The sequence below is a fragment of the Zootoca vivipara genome, chromosome 5 (assembly GCF_963506605.1).
Source record: "Zootoca vivipara chromosome 5, rZooViv1.1, whole genome shotgun sequence".
Classification (NCBI taxonomy): Eukaryota; Metazoa; Chordata; class Lepidosauria; order Squamata; family Lacertidae; genus Zootoca; species Zootoca vivipara.
Window position 1 is genome coordinate 23,937,127 of NC_083280.1, and position 24,076 is coordinate 23,961,202.

Sequence of the window (24,076 nt, forward strand, 5' to 3'; positions counted from 1 at the left end):
CTGGGGAGTATTAATAACTCTCACACTCTAATGTGATAGTATCTAATGCAGTAGATTAGCACATGAAATTCTGGGTGTTGCCAAACATGATCAATTTAAAATTAAACCTTATGTACTGTAGTTATGTTGCACAACCAGAAGGTGGCAACAAACTATTGTTGATTCATGCTGATTCATTTTTATACATTCCAATTATGTTTCCCCTTAATTGCCTTCCTTTCTAATTTTTTTTGAGATGTAGCTTCTAAAACTGAAGACAGTATTCCAAGTGGGATTGCACCGTAGATTTGTAAAAAGAAGCCAGTACCTGTTCTTAAAAATAAAAAAATCCTTTTCTTGTTATCCCTAACATGGTACTGTATGTGCATGTTTCACAGCTGCTGCGCACTGGGTCATTGTGGTGTGCGAGAGTCTGTGGCTATGTACAGTTCTGAGTGTAACCACCACAGACTTATCAGATGTCGTCCTTCCCCAATCTGGTGGCCCCCCAGGTGTTGTTGAACAGGTCTTTGTGGCAACCCATTTATTGAGCATTCATCCTGAATTGCTTATGCAGAGGTTAGACAATGTCTGCTCCTTATACAACATTCATTCTGATTTGACAGGGGAAGCAGTGACTGCCAATAAAATCAGTAGCCTCATATTCCTTTCCCCACCGCAAAGTCTAGCAGTGCAAAATGATTGTGACAACACTGTACTGCTAGTTTTCCCACTGCACTTCATTGCCTGGCAGGTCAGGGAAACTCTGAGCACTGTCAGTGTCACATAAGGCAATATGGGATTACTGGGCACTGCGGGAGAAGGGAGAGAGGCTGCAGCTTTGGGTGGCACTGTGGGTTAAACCACAGAGCCTAGGGCTTGCTGATCAGAAGGTCAGCGGTTCGAATCCCTGCAACGGGGTGAGCTCCCGTTGCTCGGTCCCAGCTCCTGCCCACCTAGCAGTTCGAAAGCACGTCAAAGTGCAAGTAGATAAATCGGTACCACTCCGGCGGGAAGGTAAATGGCGTTTCTGTGTGCTGCTCTGGTTTGCCAGAAGCGGCTTAGTCATGCTGGCCACATGACTTGGAAGCCGTATGCCGGCTCCCTCGGCCAGTAAAGCGAGATGAGTGCCGCAACCCCAGAGTCGGTCACGACTGGGCCTAATGGTCAGGAGTTCCTTTACCTTTACATGAGTCTTGTATGTTCTAGTTCCAATACTATGCATATAAGAGGGAAACAGCTCTCCCTGAGGAGCTTACATGCTTTCGACAGCGTAGGGCAGCCTACCCTAAACCTGGTGCCCTCTGGACCACAACTCCCATAAGCTTCGGCCAGCACAATCGTAACAAGGTTGAATAAAAACATTGCCGCCAGTGTGGACAAGGCTTGTGTCAGTTGTGGATAAATGCGGGTTTTGCATATCAAGGTTATGTTTCAGTGACCGATAAGAATAATGGTTCTTGGAAATTGTTGTTTATGCAGTGGCACCACCCCTTGCATTTGGTTATGTGGATATTGGAAAATATCATCACTAGTCTGCAGGGAACAATGGGTTCATGCAGCTGCCTTAAATTGGTTAGTCCACTGGACTTGAATTGTATGCCAAGGGTTGGGAAAGCTCTCTCTCCTCCTTCAGAGTTCTTGAGACTTCTCCAGGACACCTTATGAAATGCATTGTGTGTGGAGGGTAAAATAAATTGTATCAGGTCAGGAAAGTGCTGAGTTCAGTCCACAGTCAAAATCTGTGTACAGAATAAAAACTTTTTTAAAAAAGAAAAAAGACTTTGATCCAATAGTTCCAGGTAAAAAGCAGACCAGAACAAAACAGCATAGGATCATAAGTCTCATAAGTCTTAACAAAATAGGAAACATCTTCCTTTTCCCTAGGCATAGGGAAGGCACACTTAGAAAGTCCTTGCCTTGACACAATACAAGTACTCCCTCTTTTTTGCCATTCAGAGTTCCTTCAGGTCATATGCAGCCACGGCTTCCTCAAAGCTCACATGGGAAGATCAGCAGTGAAATACCCAAGCACTTTCCTTTCGTAAGCTTAAGAAATCACATGTGATTTTTTTTTTTCCCTCAGCTCACAGGATAGAGAGCAGGCGATTCTTGCAAAAGCTGGTTGTTTATACGTGTAAACAGCTGACATGAGAAATGTGTGTGTGTGTGTGTGTGTGTGTGAAAGCAGTGGCTATTTTGTGTCCGTAGAACATCTCTCAGAATCCAAAAGCAGAGCTACATAAATGATTCAAAGAAGCAAAGAATTATGATAGTTGAATTTCTAATAGTTGCATTTATACCCTATGTCCGATAGTGTGTTTTTCAACGCCCTAGAAAACATTTTTTAAATGGTCATTATAAAGATGCCAGCAATCACAACTTATCAGAAACACAAGTTCTTTCCCACACCATCCAAAGTGGCTCACAACAGATTGTGGTTTTCCCCATTGACTACGAGAACGGATATAGTTGAAGAGGAATCAAACTGCTTTCCCTAGAAATTCTCATTTGAAGGTTTGCTATCTTGTGCCAATTGTGATCTCATTCTTGTCTTTAAAAAGAATGCCGAGTTACTTCCAATTTCATACGTAAGGAAAGCACTCCATTATTAAGGCCATGACATCTTCTCCAAGTACCGTATGAATGAGTCAGGAATTGAGAACAAGTTCCCTTGCACAGCTACAAAACCACCAGTCACTGCATTATACTAAAAGGATGCTGGAGTGCAGCAAACCCAAGGCATTTGTCCATGGCAGGGCCTTCTCAGGGGTGGCCCCCTGTTTGTGGAATGCCCTTCCTGGTTAGGGTGCCCGTCTCCCTCACTACTGAATTCCAGAATAAATTTAGAAACACTCCTGTTTACCCAGGCAATTGATGGGATGATAAGACACTGGCCGTGGCAAACACGGAATTAATAATTATGCAGGTATGTGACTGCTTTTAAATGTTTTCAGAAGCTGTGAGTGTTTAAATCAGGGGTCCCAAACTAGGGCCCGGGGGCCGGATGCAACCCAATCGCCTTCTCAATCCGGCCCTCGGACGGTCCAGGAATCAGCATGTTTTTACATGAGTAGAATGTGTCCTTTTATTTAAAATGCATCTCTGGGTTGTTTGTGGGGCCTGCCTGGTGTTTATACATAAGTAGAATGTGTCCTTTTATTACAATGCATCTCTGGGCTATTTGTGGGGCATAGGAATTTGTTCATTCCCCCCCCCAAAAAAAATAGTCCGGCCCCCCACAAGGTCTGAGGGACAGTGGACCAGCCCCCTGCTGAAAAAGTTTGCTGACCCCTGGTTTAAATGCTTTAGGAGGGTTGTTTTGAATTGTCTTTAAATGTTTAAATTATGTTTTACTGGACTGCTTTCACATTTTGATGTTTGCTACTCTTGGTTCCTTCAGGAGGAAGGGTGGGATAGAAACCTAGTAAGAATAATCATCTGGGTGATGGCAGCCTGTGGACTCCAACTCTCATTAGCTCCAGCCAGCATGGAATGATGGGAGTTGTAGTTCAGCAACCCAGAGTGGAACTGCACTGAACAGTTTCCAGAGATAAATGCACAGCATCTCCCAGAGCATTGAAGCCAACTGCATCTGAACTCTTTTTAACTGTTCTATAGACTGCTTCTAAGAGAGAGGCAGAAAATCTACAGGGGCTATATGCTAGCAACTGGTAAGATTTCAGCTTTCACAACATTTCCTCTTTTTTGCCAAGGTCTGCAGTTTGTCACTTAAATAGTTCAAAGCTGCCCCTCGCGGAAGTATAGGAGAGCTGGCCAGCTGCAGTATTTGACACTTAACCCATACTTGGCACCAGCAAGAAACATTACTAACAATGGCTTTTTCCAAGTCCAATTTTGGAGTTTAAGAAGTAGAAGTTCCAGGGTTTTAAAACCAGGCAGGGCAGGAATAGTAGGGAGCATTATTCCTGCATGAATTCGGAAACATGTTTTTTAGTTACTTAATAGCTTGAAAGGATACCGGACTCTCCAAATTGGTAAGTAAATGCAACTGAAGCATTCTAATAAGCATAAGCTTGTTTTTAAAGACTCCTTCATATGGAAACACTTAATCCTAATGCAAGTCATTTTCTCAGCTTAAAAATTGGAAGCAGAAATCCAATAAAACTTTTTAAAGTGTGAGGCTTCTAGTAATGAAATGTATTGTTCTGTCACATCCTCCAATATTTCACAGATGAATAACACGGTATTATTTAGTACTTATAACAGCTTATTCTGTTTACTAAGGTTCACCTAACTTACACAGGGCTGGAGACTCTTCTCTGCATGCTGTACTAAATTCACCCTGTATTATCTAGCACCACATGAGCTTCTGTGGAAGTGATAAAAAGCTTCTTTTATTATTATTTCAATTTATTTTGTGTTTTGGGTGTCTCAAAGGATTAAAAGTTTTAAAATTTAAGGATTTTTTTTTTTAAAAAAAAAAGAACTGGAAATGTTAATCTGGTTGCATTCTGATACAGAATAGCTCTAGCTCCAACACATTCAGGATACTTTGCTGTTTGGGTAGGCAGTTATAATGTCAATGTACAAAGATCTCTTCAAAAGGAGGGACCAGAAAACAGTTACCATATTTTGTAAATAAGGGCAATGGCAGAATGTTTACAAATAAGAGTATGTTTCAGTTATACCTGTTGCAAAATAATAATAATCCTGTTCTGTTTCTTTTCTGAAAATCCATTATCAGTTCATTTCACATGAACTGAAAGTAAGAATACAGCAATGGGTTGGATCCCACAGCCTGCTCGCACTAGTCCTAGTTTCCCCTGGATTAAGTTACATTCAGGACATTACCTGCTGGCAGAAAGGGGGCGTTGCTGACGTCTGCTTCTCCCTGCAGGCCCTGACCCCCTTTTCCCATGCTGTTCTGGAGGGTGCTCCAACCCTCAGAACCCCGTTTTCAAGGGGTTGCAGGGACAGAGAGAAATGACGAAAATCTCCTCCTGAAGGAGTCCAAATAAAGGATATAATAATGGGTCCAACCTTATGTTTACTAGGCTGAAAAGCAGAAAGGCAGACAAAAAAAGGACAAAAGAAACCTCAAGCAAATAAACCCAGGGATTTTTTTCTGTCTTGCTATAGCTCCTTTATGAACGACAGGCACCTAATTTTGTACTGAGAACCCAACTGGAAATGCTTCCCGTTGCGTTTTCAAATCAATTCTTAGCACCTTGAGGGCTGTGTAATTGGCAATGTTGATTTTGCCATTTAAAATCAATGGACAGGATTATCAAGTTCTTGTGCATCTGAACCCTGTCTTTCAGTAAAAGCTGGAAATGGAGGTTATATACAGTTGTTCAAGTTAACCCCACTGAAGCACTTAATTTACCCCCATTTGAAATCAACAGGACCCAATAGTGCTTATTTTTTGGAGAGCTGTACAAACAGAACCAAAAACTGTATATTCAACCAGCGTTCTCAAATTGGGGAGATCGCATGGCACTTACAAGGCTGGGAGGAAAACATACATTTGCAGTAAAAGTCTTGATACTATAAATTTAGTGTATCTCAAGGTATTTTAACTTCCCAGCCATGTCAAATATGAGGAAATACTATCTTTTCCTCAAATTTAAGATTCCAGTTTTTACCTTAAAACCTAAGTTTTCACTCCTCTTATACATACAGACCTACCCAAGAATGGCAGAGTCCATGCGTTCCTTAGAACGGAAAGCCTCCCCAGACCGTTAAACAGTCAAGTGAATATACAAGACAACATACAAGAGCCAAGAAAATAAGGTAAGCAAGGCTATGTGGCCAATTTCAGCAACACTTAAGATTTCACTCTGCAGCTCCAGGTTTGGTGGTCCCTCCAGGAAAGCAATTTACACTCACTCCACTAAGAATTCCTTTTATAATCCCTTACACAAGGGGTACGATAGTTAATGTGGTGCTCTCAAAGATGTTGTTAGACTACACCTCCCATAATCCTTGAACAATGGACATGCTAGCCAAAGCTGATGGAAGTTGTAACATCTGGGAGATTGTCACCTTAACTAGCCCTCTCATGGTAACTTATTGCTCATTTCCGAGCACAATTCAAAGTGTGATCTTGAAAGCCCTAAACGGCCTCAACTCAAAATAAAAAAAATTCCTTTAGCAGCACCTTAAAGACCAACTAAGTTTTTATTTTGGTATGAGCTTTCGTGTGCATGCACACTTCATCAGATACCTGCATGTGCATGCACACGAAAGCTCATACCAAAATGAAAACTTAGTTGGTCTTTAAGGTGCTACTGAAGGAATTTTTTTATTTTGCTTCGACTCAGACCAACACGGCTACCTACCTGTAACTGGCCTCAACTCAGTATACCTGAAGGAGCGTCTCCACCCCCATCGTTCTGCCCGGACACTGAGGTCCAGCTCTGAGAGCCTTCTGGCGGTTCCCTCACTGCGAGAAGTAAGGTTACAGGGAACTAGGCAGAAGGCCTTCTCAGTAGGCCTTCTCGGTAGTGGCACCTGCCCTGTGGAACACCCTGCCATCAAATGTCAAGGAAATAAGCAACTATCTGACTTTTAGAAGACATCTGAAGGCAACCCTGTTAAGGCAAGTTTTTAAAGTTTGGTGTTTTATCGTGGTTTTTAACATTCTGTTTGGAAAGGCTGGGAAAACCCAGCCAGGTGAGCAGGGTATAAATAATAAATTATATTATTATTATTATTATTATTATTATTATTATTAACCATCTGCTGGTAGAAGAAGAGGTGGTGGTTTGGTCTTGCATTGGACCCATGGTCCAATTTAATACACCCATCAAACATTCCCCAACAGCTGTTCAACTTCACTGGTTATGTTATTCTGCGTGTTCTCTTATCCCTTTCTGATACAGCAATAATACTCAAACTTCTTCAGAGTAGCAAATATCAAGGCAATACTGGTGCTTAGGCTCCCCAAAAAAACCCACCCCAGAGAGTTTGCACCTGTGGGTGTAAAACCTACACTGGCTGCAAAGTACATTATATTTCAGCATACTGAACAAGCATTGCTCTGTGCATTTTTGCCTCTGATCGCACCCACGGCAGGCAAATGTCACCCCTGGAAAGTTCCCAAGAATGGCTGAAATAGGCTCCCTATTCCTGCTCTTGGGGAAGCATATCTGATTTAGCTCCATGCAAAAATGTTCCAAAGTAGCAGCACATAATTCCTGAATGAGGTCTTCATGTGCTATACATGGGGGAGGGGGATTCTGCTGGAGGTGATTCTTCTTGTGGATAACTCTTTCTTTTTCTGCTCACAGGAACTGAAAATGCACTAGAGATGCCTAATTCAAGCACTCCTCTAGGAAACTCCTGCAGCTTCAATGAGACAATAAGAAAACAAGTTCTTCCAGTTGCCTATGGTCTGATCTTTCTAGGAGGAATCCTGTTGAATGGGGTGGCAGCCTGGGTCTTTCTGTACATTCCCAGCAAGACAAGTTTTATTGTCTATCTCAAGAACATTGTCGTCGCTGACCTCATCATGAGTTTAACTTTCCCATTTAAAGTTTTTGCCGATTCAGAAATTGGATCTTGGCGGCTCACTGTTTTCGTCTGCCGTTATTCGGCTGTCGTATTTTACCTAAATATGTATATCAGCATAACACTGTTTGGTCTCATAGGCTTCGACCGATGCTACAAAGTTGTGAAGCCTCAGTTCATCGCATCTTTCCACACTGTTCGATGTAGCAGGTGTATCTGTGTAGCCGTGTGGGCACTTCATCTAGTGATATCACTCCCCAATACAATTTTAACAGATCAACATCCTACCAAAAATATTTCGAAGAGCTGTGTGAACCTCAAAAATGATCTTGGAGTCCAGTGGCACAAGGCTTCAAACTACATCTGCTTAGGAATTATTTGGACTGTCTTTTTACTCCTAATAGCCTGTTATAGTTCTATAGCAAGGAAAATATATCTATCCCACCAAAAATTCAGGAAAAACTCCAAACGGTCAAGGAAAAAAACCAATCGGAATATTTTCACCATCATGCTTGTATTTATCATTTGCTTTGTTCCATACCATGTTGTAAGAATCCCATACACATTAAGTCAAACTGCTTCACATCGTTATAACTGCCCAACAAAAGAGATGTTGTTTTACCTAAAGGAACTTTCTCTGCTCCTGTGTGCTGCAAATGTTTGCCTTGATCCTATTATTTATGTATTTCTTTGCCAACCCTTCAAGGAAAGATTGTACCAAAAACTGCACCTCAAGTTGAAGGTGTCTGAGGAATTAGAAAACTCTAGGTCTAAAAAGTCAAATGTGATTTGTGAAACAGTAGTCATTCCATAAATTCCAAACAAGAGTCTGGAAACCAAGCCTTATGAGAAACGGTTGAGAGAATTGGGTATGTTTAGCCTGGAAAAGAGGAGATTGAGAAGAGATATGATAGCCATCTTCAAATATCTCAAGGACTGTCACTTGGAAGAGGGCGGGAAACTCATTTTCTCCTGCTCTGAAGGGTAGGACCCGAAACAATGGCTTCAAGTAACAAGAAAGAAGATTCTGACTAAAATTAGAAAGAACTGACAGTAAGAGCAGTTAGATAGTGGAACAGACTCCCCTGGAAGATGGTGAACTTTGCTTCATTGCAGGTTTTTAAGCAGAGGTTGGTTGGCCATCTGTCATGGATACTTTAGTTCTCTGCATTGCAGAAGGTTGGACAAGTTAACCCTCAGGATGCATGCCAACTCTACAATTCTGTGATTCTATGAGAGCAGGCTATTTACAATATGCTAAGATGGACCCAATGGGAGGCTGGTCCTCACTTCACTGCCTTCTTTCTTGCAACCAGTAAGGAGTTGGCTCTGACTGTCTCACACCTTAACTGAATCTAAACAATATGGACAACTTAGAAGACAACGGTATCTATTGTGAATGAACTGATTGTTTCACTTGGCTCCTCGATTTTTATTAATATATTTGTATTCAAAACTCATACAAACATGAGTTGAGTGCTATGTGCATTTTGTGCTTGAATTTATATCAAAATAAAATAATGTGGATTTCAGCAATGGCTATTTAATATCTATCATCTATCTAATTTTATAAATGCTGTATTGCTAGAAAGAATCCCTTATCAGAAGAGTTATACAGTGGTACCTTGGCTCTCAAACTTAATCCGTTCCGGAAGTCCGTTTCAAAACCAAAGCGTTCCAAAACCAAGGCATGCTTTCCCATAGAAAGTAATGCAAAATGAATTAATCCGTTCCAGACTTTTAAAAACAACCCCTAAAACAGCAACTTAACATGAATTTTACTATCCAACGAGACCATTGATCCATAAAATGAAAGCAATAATCAATGTACTGTACTATAAAATAAATAAGACAGTATTGTAGATGATAAAAATTAAAATTATTTATTTTCTTACCTGCACTGATGATAGTCATTGTTTGGATGGGGGGCTTTTATCCATTTCCACAGTCACACAATCAATCAATCAGTAGCTGAACTGGGTTCCACACAGTCACAAAAACAAATTAATTGAAAATGCCTCAAAAACAAAAACACAAAATAAATAGCAAAAACAAATTTAATCAGTTCCAGAAGTCCCTTTGACCTCCGAAATGTTCAAAAACCAAGGCGCAGCTTCTGATTGGTGGAGGCGCCCTGGAAACAATAGCCGACAGCTGTATTGGACGTTCAGCTTCCGAAAAATGTTTGAAACCTGGAACACTTACTTCTGGGTTTTCGGAGTTTGAGAACCAAAGTGTTTGAGAACCAAGGCATTTGAAAACCAAGGTACCACTGTATTCCTGAATTTCTCCAGTGAAAATCTTCATCCCTTCTCTTTTGCAAACACAGCCTCTTCAACTAAAACAGTACTCTCATAACTTTAACCCAACAGTAGCATCAGGCATCCAAGTGGCAATCTACATAAAGTCAATGGGGGGGAGGGATAATTTCCTATCAACGATTCCCAGGTGCATTGTATGAATGTTAGTTCAGAGATCTGCTTTCCCTCACTGGTGCATGCTCTTGGCAATGGTGATATTTGCTCCCTTCTCATCTCAAGGAGGGAACAACAGGAAACAATGCCAATTGGAGTATATAGGCAGATCAGTGGTTTGGAAGGACATGGCTTCTCAAACAAAAGCTGCAGGTATGGTTCAAGACTGACTCAGCACAGCAAAAGGTTGCAACTCTCTTGTCAGTTTCTCAACTGAGAGCTTTTAGGCCTTCTGTAATACACAACTCTGGTGCTCAGAGTTGAGTGGGTCATGAGAATAGTTCCCCCTTACAAGATGCCACAATATGGTGTTGTAAGCTGTTCATTTTGAACTAGAGAAACCTCTGTAGCATTAGGGGGCTAGATTTGATGGAAATGAGATTATCTGGGAGGCGGAACTCTTGTTCCTTCTAGCAAGATTTGAGATTTAGGATCAGCATTGTTGGAAGCAGTCCCAATTTTCTTCTGCTTAATGTTTCATTGTTCCCAGTTGCATCAGATGCCTCCAAAAAGTAAGGGTGCCATGCTCAGCATTCATTTCCTAAGCTCCAATGAACCAAAGTTCCTCAAGTTTGCTCCACCACTACCCATGATTGCTAAATTGAACATCCATAGTCTCAGGCTGTATACCTATAAATACTAAATGATAGCGACAAGCATGAGAATGTTGTTGCCTCATCCCCTGTTCGTAAGCTTCCCTCAGGATGCTGCTAGAAAGAATTATAAACTAGAGGAGTATGAGGGTCACACCCAAGGCTGTACAATAAGTACGAAGATCGAATATAAAGTCTTTCAGGGACTGTATCACTATCTGGAATGTATAAGTTTAAAATTTATGTTGTTTGATGTGATTTTGTTTATTTGGGGGAGGGGTTAAACTTTCTTTTCATTGGACCCAATGAAGAAAGCTGAGAATACTGGGGTCCTTTTGCATAGAAAACATATTTATGTGAGGTCCTTTTCATTCATTCGGTGGTTGTCTACTGAACACGGGACACAAACCTGCTTCTGGATTTATGAACATGGGAAGGGAAATGAATTTAAGAAGCCAGTTAGACCACAGTCTTTTTAATAATACAGTTTTATCAGTAGTTTTGATAAGACAACAACAACAACCTGTAGTTATTGCAAACAATTGCCATGAATGCTTCTCAGAATAAAGCCATTTCAGAGTTGATGGCACTATTATTAATCTATGTAACTGTATCACTCCAAATTAAGTTCCAAGAAACAGAAAGGTGCACCTCTCTGTTGCAACAATTAACATAAGCAGCAACAACAACAAAACGGTAGCCACACTGTAGCTGGTACTAAAGGTATTCCTTAACACAGCACACAAGAACATTATGAAATGATCCAGGTATAGTTCAAGTTCCAATGCTTTCAATGGAAGAATTCAACCTACGCTAAAATCTCTGAGATTAGCAAAAGTCAATTCAATGTTTTGTTTTTGCCCGATTGTCTACATTATGCTTTTATAACAATGTTTTATTTATTTTAGTCATAACATTGTAATTCCGTTGCGCCAGAAGCGGTTTAGTCAGGCTGGCCACATGACCTGGAAAGCTGTCTGTGGACAAACGCTGGCTCCCAAGGCCTGAAAGCGAGATGAGTGCCACATCCCATAGTTCTCTTTGACTGGACCTAACCATCCAGGGGTCCTTTACCTTAAATGTAAAACTTGCTGCAATTAATTTTGATGTAAAACTTGCTGCAATTAATTTTGCTGGACTGTGCACCACCTAGATAGTATCAGTGAAGGACTGCTTTAATTAAAACCTTTAAAATTACATATTTATGCTCTGTTGAACCCCACACTTCAGTTTGCTCCCTGAGAAAGAGCAAGGTGCATTATTCTGCTTCTGTCTCAACTGTTCTGACATTCCACTGGCAAAAATTAAAATGATAATGGTCTCAAGTCATTACAGCAACTTTGCTTTCCCACCCAATCACAAGAGAAGGATGAAGTATTAATTTTGAACTCTTAAGAGTGTGCGTACATGCACACACCTTCAGATGGCTTTTGGTTTCATAGACGTCAACTGATGTGTTTGAAAGCCACAGGAAAATCTCTTTTAAGATACCTACTATATAAAGAGCAAAAGGGAAAGTAACATGCCACAAGGTAAAAAGCTGGTCGCCTGACAATACTCAACAGGACATTTAACCAACTTCTTCAATGCTTTTTGGACTACAAAACAGGTATGTACCTTTTAAAAATACTTCACCCGGCCATGATTATCACTGATGCAAATACAAAACTCAGGCTATGTCTGTGTTTTGCAATTAGGGACAGTGTTTGCAAAAGACTTTAGTTTTTCTGTTGAAGGAGTTGATAGAATCAAGCATTTGCTATCTCAGGACCACAGTGCAATTACCTTTGTAATTGATTCAAAATGACTGCCATTTTCTCAAAAGGAAGATTATGATATTTAAGCTCAGTGGAAGAGCACCTGTGTTTTGTATGCAGAAGGTCCCTGGTTCAATCCTCGGCATCTCCAGGAAGGGCTGGGAGAGAACCTGGCCCTAAACCCTTGAGATCTGCTGCTAGTCAGTATAGACTACGCTGAGCTAGAAGGACCAGTGGTTTGACTCTGTATAAGGCAGCTTCCTACGATCCTATGTGCTTCATCCATTTATAGTGGTTGCTCCCAAACTCTCTCAGATCTTTCTAGCACTGTGTTCTGGTTAAATTCTTTAGACTCCAAGATTTAAAAGGAATCATCTGTGTATGCTACTAATAAAATGGACATAGGATGTACCTAAGTTGACCGATGGCATACTTCCACATGGTGTGGATAGGATGCAGAGACCCCAACCTGCTGCTTAGCTTCAGCAATGTGCCTTCAGAGCTTGGGAAAATAACTGACTTTACACATTTATCAACCCTCAGGCACCACATATCCCTTGCCAAATGGGAACTTGGCAGTCTGATCCACATGGTCAGTTAACTGCACACATTATAGGCGTATTTTAACACTTGCTGAACCACTGTCATAACACACAACACCAGCCTAAGAGTGCAATGTTGAATTGCACTCAGCATGAAAAATGCCTGACCAGGCCCCCTTGCTGACTATTAGAAAATAGCTACTGGCATGCACCTAATGACTTAAGGAGAAGCCCACCAGATTTCAACATTTCAGGCATTCTGTGACCATACAAAAGCCACCTTATTCCAACAAGCCCTTGGTTACTTTGATTTGGCTGATAACAGGTTTTTGTTTTAGTAGTGCTAAAGTTAGTTAGTTACTTGCTGCTGCTGCTGCTGTTGATTAGCTTGATTCTGAGGTTTTAATTCTGCCACTGATGTCTGTTTTATTTTTGCCTAGTTTATGTTGTTAGCTACCTTGTGCTCCTGTGGTTGGAGAAAAGGCAGGATATAAAAACAAGGTGTGAAATAGTTAGCTGGCTATAGATGTCTCTGAGTTGTGAGAAATGAGGTAGCAATGGACCACAGCCCTGTGGTCACAGAAACCCCTTGACAAAATACATCCCCATAGCTATTACACACTCAAATAAGCAAACCATCTGCAAATCTTTAGTTTACATAGTTGTAGGAGAAGTGAAACCCACCAAAAGGTGCGGATACATCTAACAGATGCCTTGCCAAGTTGATTAAGAGTAGATGACTACTTTAGCGTAATCAAGTCATTACAAAGGTTTGGATAAATGGACAATTTCATTGTCTGTAGAGAGGTACATACAAATTGGGCCCTCATCCTCATTTATTTTTATTTATAAAAAAATATTTATATACCCCTACTTCATTTTAAAAAATAAAATCAGTTCAGAACAATAGATAAAACCATAAAATTAAACAAAACAAAACAAAAGATAATAGAATAGAAATCAGAAAACTATTGTGGAAAGATAATTTCCTGACAGAATGAAGAGTTTTCAAAAGTCATTTAAAAGCTGACTTACTGCCACAGAGTTGTCCAACGCTTGGCTAAATGAGAATGTTTATAATTTGATTTCCATTTATAACTTTTATAACCAACAAGTGTGTATTATACAAACCTCCAATGACTCACGTCTCACTATCACTTGCCTCCTCTCTGGTGGATTCTCCTTTTGCTTGGCTTTGACATGTTTCAGACTATCCCCTTGCCCAACCAACTGATTTGATTTCATTCTGATGTAAATTCTGTGATTTTTATCAGAGAGCCACTACTTTTGAGCTGTGCCACTATTTAAATCAAATTTAGTGTCCCCCTGCATTGGCTTAAAAAAAAATATTTTCTGACTTAAAAGGATCTGAAGATCCAGCCTCAGGTCCCTCACATTATAGTGGTTTGGTCCTGAAATTCCCAGTCTTTAAGAATGAGAGCAAAATCCATATGTTCAAAAAATTCTTCCCACTGATTATTGCCAGATAAACTATGTCATAAAAAGGTAAAGGGAACCCTGACCATTAGGTCCAGTCGTGACTGACTCTGGGGTGGCTAAGCTCATCTCGCTTTGCTGGCCGAGGGAGCCAGCGTACAGCTTCCAGGTCATGTGGCCAGCATGACAAAGCCGCTTCTGGCGAATCAGAGCAGCACACAGAAACGCCATTTACCTTCCCGCCAGAGCGGTACCTATTTATCTACTTGCACTTTGACGTGCTTTCGAACTGCTAGGTTGGCAGGAGCAGGGACCGAGCAACGGGAGCTCCCCCCGTCGCGGGGATTCGAACCGCCGACCTTCTGATCGGCAAGCCCTAGGCTCTGTGGTTTAACCCTAAGCCACCCGCGTCCCACATAGTTACTTGCTAAAAGAAGCTGCCATCCCTGAATGGAATCACATTTACAGGGCCCTAAGGGAAGAGCTGGGGCAAGAGGCTAGGCCTCTATCCTCTCTGCAAGGCCTTAGGCCTACCATCACCAAAAGTGGTAGAAACAAGAAATGAAGGAAAGGGAATGTCCTTTATTCTCATAAGAGCTTCTTAAACCTGATAGCCACTCAGACAGGCATCAATAAAGGGATGAAAAGAGAGCGGGACACTAATATTTTTCACTTCTTCTGGGATGTTCCTTCTTCTGGGTGGTGTGTGTGCATTTATTGATATACAGTCGTACCTTGGAAGCCAAAGGTCTTACGAGTCAAACGTTTTGGCTCCCGAACGCCGCAAACCAGGAAGTGAGTGTTCTGGTTTTCCAAACGTTCTTTGGAAGCCGAACGTCCAATGCAGCTTATATGGCTTCCGATTGCATGCAAGAAACCTCTGCAGCCAATTGGAAGCTGTGCCTTGGTTGTCAAGCGTTTTCGGAAGTCAATTGGACTTCCGGAACGGATTCCGTTCGACAACCAAGGTACAACTGTATTTGTTTCCATTGTCTTTGGTTATTAATGAGTTTTCATCACGACTTTTGCAGAAGGACCAACACAGACCTGGAAAAACACTGAGGGCAAAAGAAGTGTGAGCAGTTAACTAGAGGGCAGAAGCAACTCACAAAGGAGGGCAGCTGCTTCTAGTAGTGCAGGTATGGTAGCACTCAGAGGTATTACAAGTTGTTCCACTGGGGAACCTATATCATACCCCTCTGCCTGCATAAGTTGAGTGAGTTGAGTTTTGAACTTATGCTCCAGGCAATCCAAATTGTGCTGGGAGCTTCTGAGCAGGTTGGCCATGCTAGTCTCCCTCTGTGCAGTCACACTATCCTCTGCATTGCAGCGGTACCTCGGTTTACGAACTTAATCCATTCCGGAAGTCCGTTCTTAAACCAAAGCCGTTCTTAAACAGAGGAGCGCTTTCCCTAATGAGGCCTCGTGCCGCCGGTGCCCTTCCACTGTTCGGCTTCCGTTCATAGACCGAAGTAAAGTTCGCTGCCGGAACACTATTTCCAGTTTTGCGGAGTTGATATACTAAATAGTTGGTAAACAGGGCTGTTCTTAAACTAAGGTGCCACTGTAGTTTTGTTGGCTAGTTATATAAACTAGGTTCCTTTACTAACTATCTCTGAAATTGATGGCATACCTGTGGTATAATATTTGTGCATTTCAAAAGACTGCACTAAAAATCACTTCCACTTACAGCCAAAGCTCTTGAAAAAAAATGTAGATTGATACACACACATTTTATTGCTGTAAAATTGCCAACATTAACGATTCCAGCATTTAACCTAGTTCTGTTTGTACACCAACAGCTCCACAACAACTGGAGAAGGCAAACATCTATGAGATGTATCAAATGGAAGCTGAAGGTTCACTGTTCTTCATCTGGAAATCATTACTGCATTTCATTTCTTAGAAATGTTAAAAATAACCACTTCCTCTTCAGTGTGCATGGCTCTAGCAATGGTTTCTACCAGTACATCTACAAAACAGATCTTGCTGCAAAAAAATCAGACCATCAAACTATGGAAATGTTCTTGGCAAATATGGTTTTCTTGCATCTTAATTAAAACCTCCTATGCCTAGGGATGTTTGAGAATACCAAATAAAACAAAAAGAGAAGCAGTGTTCCACTTATTTGTCCCATTTCTGGGACAATTAAGTCTGCAATCAGCCCCACTAACTAACTAAAAAGGAAATGCTTTGGAGCAGGCACGTCCAACTCCCAAGAGACTGGGATCTACTCCCAGTATAAAAAAACTGGCAGTGATCTACCCATTGTCATTGGACGGGAAAGGAGCATGTGTGGGGTGGGTGGATTGCCCAGAGTTGTTGAGCCCAGAGTTGTTGAGCTATTTTAGGGGTAGGATTGCCCAGAGTTATTCAGCTTTTATTTGTTAACCTTTGGTAAACTTTATTTAATCCCTGTGTGAGTGCCTGGAGGCGGTTGGAGGATGGATGGCAGCTAACAGATTGAGGTTGAATCCTGACAGGACAGAAGTACTGTTCGTGGGGGACAGGAGGCGGGCAGGTGTGGGGGACTCCCTGGCCCTGAATGGGGTAACTGTGCCCCTGAAGGACCAGGTGCGCAGCCTGGGAGTCATTTTGGACTCACAGCTGTCCATGGAGGCACAGGTTAATTCTGTGTCCAGAGCGGCTGTCTACCAGCTCCATCTGGTACGCAGGCTGAGACCCTACCTGCCTGCAGACTGTCTCGCCAGAGTGGTGCATGCTCTAGTTATCTCCCGCTTGGACTACAGTCGTACCTCGGGTTACGACCACCTCGGGTTACGAACAATTCGGGTTACGAACTGCGCAACCCCGGAAGTGTTTTCGCCGCGCATGCACAGAAGCGGCACGCGCGATCTGCGCATGCGCAAAGCATGAAAATCGCGAAAATAGCGCTTTGCGCATGCGCAAAATGGCACTTCGGATCACGTTCGAGTTACGAACTTTTCGGGTTACGAACTGCGATCCGGAAAGGATCGTGTTCGTAACCCGAGGTATTACTGTACTGCAATGCACTCTACGTGGGGCTAACTTTGAAGGTGACTCGGAAACTACAACTAATCCAGAATGCGGCAGCTAGACTGGTGACTGGGAGTGGCTGCCGAGACCACATAACATCAGTCTTGAAAGATCTACATTGGCTCCCGGTAAGTTTCCGAGCACAATTCAAAGTGTTGGTGCTGACCTTTAAAGCCCTAAATGGCCTCGGTCCAGTATACCTGAAGGAGCGTCTCCACCTCCATCATTCTGCCCGGACACTGAGGTCCAGCACCGATGGCCTTCTGGCGATTCCCTCGTTGCAAGAAGCCAAGTTGCAGGGAACTAGACAGAGGGCCTTCTCGGTGGTGGCGCCTGCCCTGTGGAACGCCCTCCCAACAGTTGTCAAAGAGGAAAACAACTACCAGACTTTTAGAAGACATCTGAAGGCAGCCCTGTTCAGAGAGGCTTTTAATGTTTAATAGATTACTGTGTTTTATTTTTCTGTTGGAAGCCACCCAGAGTGGCTGGGGAAACCCAGCCAGATGGGCAGGGTATAAATAAATTATTATTATTATTATTATTATTATTATTTATTATTATTATTATTATTGATAAGGGTCCCGTGATCTACCAGGATCAGCCAGGGAACTACCAGTAGATCATGATCTATTGGCTGGACATGCCTGCTTTGGAGTAAATGCATTTCTCATATGAATGCAGCATCACACTGAATAGATTTGTCAAAAAGTTGCTTTAAACATTTAAAAAAGGTATGTGTACCATTTGCTGGGCCCAATAGAAGCTATAGCCCCAAACATCTGGCAGGCACCAGAATGGGGAAAGATGCTCCTGAGCGTCTTAAGCAGGCATCCCCAAACTCAGCCCTCCAGATGTTTTGGGACTACAACTCCCATCATCCCTAGCTAACAGGACCAGGGGTCAGGGATGACAGGAATTGTAGTCCCAAAACATCTGGAGGGCCGAGTTTGGGGGTGCCTGTTCTTAAGAATAGCTACAGATTTGGTTAGATACTGTATGACACTATTGCTTACAGAAACTCTTGTTTGTTTGTTTCTCTTTCTTTCCCTCACTTCCAACTACAGGTTTTGTCTCTCAGAAAAGGTGCACATACTTTGCCTCTCCTGTGAAGCATTTAAGATGCACATAACCAATTCCTCAGGTTGCAATGTTTATTCTGCAATGGAGCCATTTCCTTATTTTTATTACTTGATATTTCTTATTGGGTTCATCGGGAGCTGCTTTGCCCTGTGGACCTTCCTGAAGGCAGAGCAGCATCGCAGATGCATGAGCGTCTACTTAATTAACCTGCTAACAGCAGATTTTTTGCTAACCCTTGCCTTGCCGGTGAAAATCGCTGTTGATTTAGGAGTTGCTCCCTGGAAACTGAAAATATTCCACTGCCAAGTCACAGCTTGCCTCATCTATATCAACATGTACTTATCCATCATATTCTTGGGATTTGTAAGCATGGACCGTTGCCTTCAGTTAATACACAGCTGCAAGATCTATCGCATCCAGGAGCCTGGCTTTGCTAAGATGATATCAGCAGTAGTCTGGACAATGGTTCTATTTATCATGGTGCCAAACATGGCAATTCCAATCAAAGAAATCAAAGAAACGGCCAATGTGGGCTGTATTGATTTCAAAACGACGGTGGGAAGAGATTGGCATGTTTTCACTAATTTCATTTGTTCTGCAATATTTCTCAATTTTTCCGCCATAGTGCTTATTTCTAACTGCCTTGTGATCAGATTACTCTATCGAAACAGATACAACGTGAGCTACGACAATGTGAAGAAAGCTCTGGTGAACATATTCTTAGTCACTGCAAGCTACATCATATGCTTTCTTCCTTACCATATTGTCCGGATCCCGTATACTCTGAGTCAAAGCAAAGCTATAACCACAGACTGCTCTCTCAGGCGAACGCTCTTCAAAGCAAAAGAATCCACCCTACTACTTGGTGTGTCAAATCTCTGTTTTGACCCAATTTTGTATTTTTACCTTTCAAAGACATTTAGACTGAATGTGACAAAGGCTTTTGGGTCACGTAAAGAAAATAATACTCTCCCAGGAAATGCATTAACAGAGACAGCACTTTGATGTTTCAGTCGAGACTGCAGACCTTTCTAGACAATTTATTGCACATTAAAAAATACATTGCCCCCACCCCACCCCAACTAGGGCACACAATCTCTCCATCTTTCCTCCAGGTAGAGCTTCAGTTGCGAAGGCACTGCATTTTCTGAGAAATTGCTAAGGGAAAGAAGCAATATCCCCACCCCAAGATACAATATTCATTACACCGTAGAATTTGGTTGCACATGTGTCACAAGCAGTTGTCACATTCTGTTTCTGAAGAGTGATATGCAATGATAGTCACCAGGGCCGTCTTAAGGTCATCGGGCGCCCTGGTGCAGGGATCCCTCGGGCGCCCCCCCCACTCTTAAAAAAAGAGGAAAACTCTTACCTGGCGGGCCGGGCAGCATGAGCCTCACGGTGGCCCCTGCACCTCATAGCAGGACCGCGCTGTCCCGGAGGCCGCCTGCCTGTCCGATGCCGCCAGATTGAGTGGGGGAGGGGGCACCGCTGCTCCGCGCGACCTTCCTCCCTTCTCCCAGCGGAGCGGGGTGCCTGGGCAGGCTGGGCCACGGCAGGTTCCTTCCCGCCAACAGGGCGCTCTGTTTCATTGGTAGAGGTGCTGCCATGTGGCGTCACCTCTACCAATGAAACGCACCTCTACCAATGAAACGCAGGAAAAAGCAAGGGGTGAAATGGCTAAAGATAGCTTTATCATGGAGAGACCTGGTCTGAATAAAGACATTGGATTCTTATCTCATTATACATGATAAAGCTATCTTTAGCCATCTCACCCCTTGCTTTTTCCTGTAAGACCAATTGCAGTCGTTAACAGTCGTCAACAGCTATCAGTCAGTCAATCACCCTTTCCCACAACTCTTCTGAGTAATACCCCTCCCCACCCTCTCACTGTATATAAGCGTCTGGTGACTTCTGTTTCAGTGTATCTGAAGAAGTGTGCATGCACACGAAAGCTCACACACTCAGATTAGTCATTGATTTGAATAGTCTACTCTGTGTATGACTTGGCTGGGTATTACTCAAAGTGTTCAATAGCAAATGATTTGAGTTGAGATTCCTGCACTGCAGAGGGATGAACGAGATGACCCTCGGGATCCTTTCCAACTCAACAATTCTATGAATTCTCCCCCTGCATACATGTAATTTGACGTTCAGATATTTTGAAGTGGCATGACTGAATACTTTGTGAGCCTTTTTAAAGACGGTTGCTTTTGTAACACTGACATGTTATATACATGTTATGTATATAAGAAACATGTAATTCATCTAAGGGAGTGGAGTTGGTTCAGATGTAACAATAAAAAAATGGTGTCACAGGAACAAGCCCCATGCTTATGAATGAGATAGGATTCTATTTTCGTGTTAATCTGCTTGAAGACCATAATATGCTTGACAGGCAATGTACAGTTTTCAAAATGTATTTGGATAAAATATTCATGTATGAACCCAAATCCAGGTAAAACTAGTCATGACTAAGTCCAACTGGATATAAGGAAATGAGTTGAGTCAACTAATTTAACACTCACCAGTTTCAGTGACACTTCGTATGGCGAGTACAAAAAAACAACAACAAAAACCGAGCCACGACCCGGCTAAATGAATTGTCATTAGGTTGAAGTAAGCCAGTAAGCAATTTATTTATTTAACAGAATTTGCACCCCACTTAATTATAAATAAAACCTCTAAGCAGTTTTACTTGCATGTGTATAGACTTCCTCTTCAAAGACAGAAATAAGTTACTTACCAGAGGTATAGGAAAATGTGTTGCATATTGCAAATGGCGAAGGAGGTTGTAGTTTGATGGAAAAATCAGCTCCCTCAGTTTTTCCCTCTTCATAGACTTTTCACTCATTGTTGAAATTCTTCTGTCTATCATTGACATGGAATTCAGATTCTCACAAGACTCCCCAGGCATTGGAGAAAATATCTAAGACATGTAAACAAACATTTAATACTGTAAACAGAAATATCCGTTGAATTTATGGTACAGTATGGCCAAAAAATGCAGATTCATTTTACCTCAGAATAGGTAACTTATGGTGTATGTCTGAGACAGCCAACGTGGCAACTCCCAGATGTTGGTCCACAATTATCATCAGTCACAGCCAGCATGGCCAATGGTCAAGGATGATGGGAATTGTAGTCTTAACAGCATCTGGAGGGGACCACGTTGGGCTACTCTTGATGCATGCCAATGAAAACAACATTCAATTGCATTGAAATTTGCAGTAACTAAAACCATTTTGATTCAATTTTCAAACAGTAGCTGATAAGGGGGCCAATGTTAGCACTCAATATTGTGAGTGAAGAATGGCAAAATGTTTTTTTTAAAAAAAATGGTTTCAGTAAGTATAAATGATATGAGTTAATGTTTCGCTGCTCGTGACATGTTCATGACGGTGGCAGTTTAAACACAGTGGAAGTGGTATCAAGGTTACCACAGTGGAAATAGGTGAGGCATCTTTTGTAAACCTAAGACCATGATGCTGTTTAAAAGAAGGAAAGGATGAGTATGTGGGAAAGGGGTGAGATATTTTGAGAATACCAGAAGAAATGCAGAAAAGGTTGGTAAGAGTGTGTGTTCCATGTCTCAGATCATGCTGGCAAAGTGAAGAATGGGGGTTTTTTTTTAATTGAAAAAAATCCGAAGTTAGACCTACTGGAAATTCCGAACCAAAGTCTGTCTTAAAGTCATTCTTGTCTATGTCATCAAAAATATTAGCAGTTCCCGAGTCAATGTACATATGTTCCATAATACTATGGTCCTAATGATCACCGAAGAGAAAAAGAAACACCAATCAGAGCATGATGTAAAGCATGGGTGACTGGCCACATAAGATTTAAAAAAATAACTCAGTTTTAAAAAGCAAAATACTAAAATTCTTAGATTAAACAAGACGGAATACATTTCTGCCCCCAACATTTATAACACTCAAAGTGGTCTCTTTTTGAAGTCATACTTTAAAAATAATAATAACAAGCTCGGGGAAACTGCACTCAAGGGTGATAGCCTGCATGTTTTGTTTACAATGAATGAGTAATCTCCTGGGAAATGTCTGCATTGCTATGGGATCAGTTACTTCAGATTAGAGAAAGGGTACAGCTAAACCATCAATACTTCTCTAGAGGGATGTGTATTCCCCAAGTACTGTACAGTGCAATTTGTATAAAGGGCCGCTGTTCACAAGAGATTGTGCTGCTGCAGAGATGAAACCTTGCAGAAATAAAAGTCTGAAGTCATGATTCTTGCAGGTCCAAATAATAATGGGTTGGTTTTGAGGAAAGAACCTAATAACCATTAAAGTTAAAAATAAAATTTGGGCTCAAACCTTAGAAGGACACCCTTTCCTTCCAATTCCAATCATGGACATATAAAACAATGCAAAAGTAACTAATTCTATCAGCGCCTTGATCCATTAGAGCCCAATAGGTGCAAAATATCACATTTCATTTACGCAACAGGCATTTCGTCATCATGGCCGCTCTAGATTATGATTAGCCACAAACTACCTTTAAGTATAAGGTGTCAAAGCTATTATCTCATTCATCTGCATAATATTTTTATTTTATTCAATAAATATTTCTAAACCACTGAGGGTTATATCTGCTTCCTCCCCTCTCCCCTCGTGCCCCCAAATTCTGCTCCAGAGGGCCCCCCCCAACTCTCCAGAGCAGATTTTGAGGTTGCGCGAGGAGAGGAGAGGGAGGTCTCATTGTGTAAGCAAAACTTTGTTGTGCAAGCAGAACGGCACCAACGAACAGAACCCTTCGTGTTTTAAAAATGTCTACGTAGCATAGAAACAATACAAATCAACATTTAAAAACAGTAAAATAATATCACAGAAGCAAACGCAGAAAATCAGTGATACAGGTTCCTCCAATCTTATGGGTTAGGGAAAGCCTGCACATTTTCATAAAGACATCTGAAGCAAATAATTGATGGTGCTTCACATCATAAGGCAGAGGTAAGGGCATTCCAGATTGAAGGGGGGAAAGGAGGAAATTGCTTGTTTTAACTTCACCACCCTATGATATTCTGTAGAGTGAGCTGCCATGAGCAAAATTTTCCCAGATGATCAAAGTGATCTTGCAGGTCTACACAGGGGCAAGCAGTCCTTCAGGTAACCCAGTCCTGAGTTGTTACAGTAGTCCAATCCTGAGCTTAACAGTACATGGAATCATGGTGGCCAAGGTATCCCTATCCAGGAATGAGTATCGTCAACACACCAACTCAAGTTGTCAGTAAGCACCCATCACCAGAGAAGCAACCAGGGCTCCACTGTCAGACGGATCTAGGAGCAGCCCCAAACTACATGTCTGTTCCTTCAGAGAGAATGAAACTTATATAATCTCATATACTGTCTTCCATTCCAATCCCAAGGCAGTTTAAAACTTTGGAAGACACTCCTCTAAACTAAACCAGTAAAAAAACAAACAGCAAAAACATTACAACCAGTATATATTACAACATAACAATAAATTCAGCATCCTGAAAAGTTCTCAAGGTCAGGTATCGATAACCCCCAGCGGACAACTCAGCAAGATTAGCACCAGGGCCGGCTCTAGGGGTAGGCTGGGTGGTGCCAGGGCGCCGGGTCGGCAGGGGGGTGCTGCATGGCGAAGCCATGCGAAAACTGTGCTGCGCCCGCCCACCAGCCGCAGGAAGAAACGGGGAGGGGAGGGGGCGCCGGAGCGATCCGCGCACCACGGCGTCAGGG

The 24,076-nt window shown here is 42.0% G+C and overlaps 3 protein-coding genes across 9 annotated transcripts in view; 2 read left to right on the plus strand and 1 right to left on the minus strand.

Annotated features, from left to right (window-relative positions):
- Nucleotides 1–11,282, plus strand: part of P2RY14 (purinergic receptor P2Y14) — a 33,560-nt gene extending 22,278 nt beyond the window's left edge. Inside the window, exons 1-3 of one of the 3 annotated variants that reach the window (XM_035132427.2) lie at nt 126–3,977; nt 5,626–5,736; nt 7,236–11,282. In XM_035132427.2, coding sequence (XP_034988318.2) covers nt 7,256–8,269 — 1,014 coding nt within the window. In that variant the 5' untranslated portion in view covers nt 126–3,977; nt 5,626–5,736; nt 7,236–7,255 and the 3' untranslated portion in view covers nt 8,270–11,282. Of the gene's footprint in view, nt 1–125; nt 3,978–5,625; nt 5,737–7,235 lie in introns of those variants that run through there. The other 2 variants (XM_060274475.1, XM_035132428.2) reach the window with 2 other exon arrangements.
- Nucleotides 1–24,076, minus strand: part of MED12L (mediator complex subunit 12L) — a 167,085-nt gene that overhangs the window by 93,048 nt on the left and 49,961 nt on the right. For 2 of the 3 annotated variants that reach the window (XM_035132415.2, XM_060274472.1), the window contains exon 14: nt 21,103–21,285. In XM_035132415.2, coding sequence (XP_034988306.2) covers nt 21,103–21,285 — 183 coding nt within the window. Of the gene's footprint in view, nt 1–21,102; nt 21,286–22,018; nt 22,124–24,076 lie in introns of all 3 variants that reach the window. The other variant, XM_060274471.1, reaches the window with a different exon arrangement.
- GPR171 (G protein-coupled receptor 171) lies at nt 11,689–20,019 on the plus strand. Of its 3 annotated transcripts, XM_035132421.2 has the most exons (3): nt 11,689–12,131; nt 15,290–15,397; nt 18,341–20,019. In XM_035132421.2, exon 3 carries the CDS (start codon nt 18,396–18,398, stop codon nt 19,359–19,361), a length of 966 nt encoding a protein of 321 aa, XP_034988312.2. In that variant the 5' UTR covers nt 11,689–12,131; nt 15,290–15,397; nt 18,341–18,395; the 3' UTR covers nt 19,362–20,019. The 3 variants fall into 3 exon arrangements, with proteins under 3 accessions (XP_034988312.2, XP_060130456.1, XP_060130457.1); XM_060274473.1 differs by having other exon boundaries at nt 15,290–20,019; XM_060274474.1 differs by lacking the exon at nt 15,290–15,397.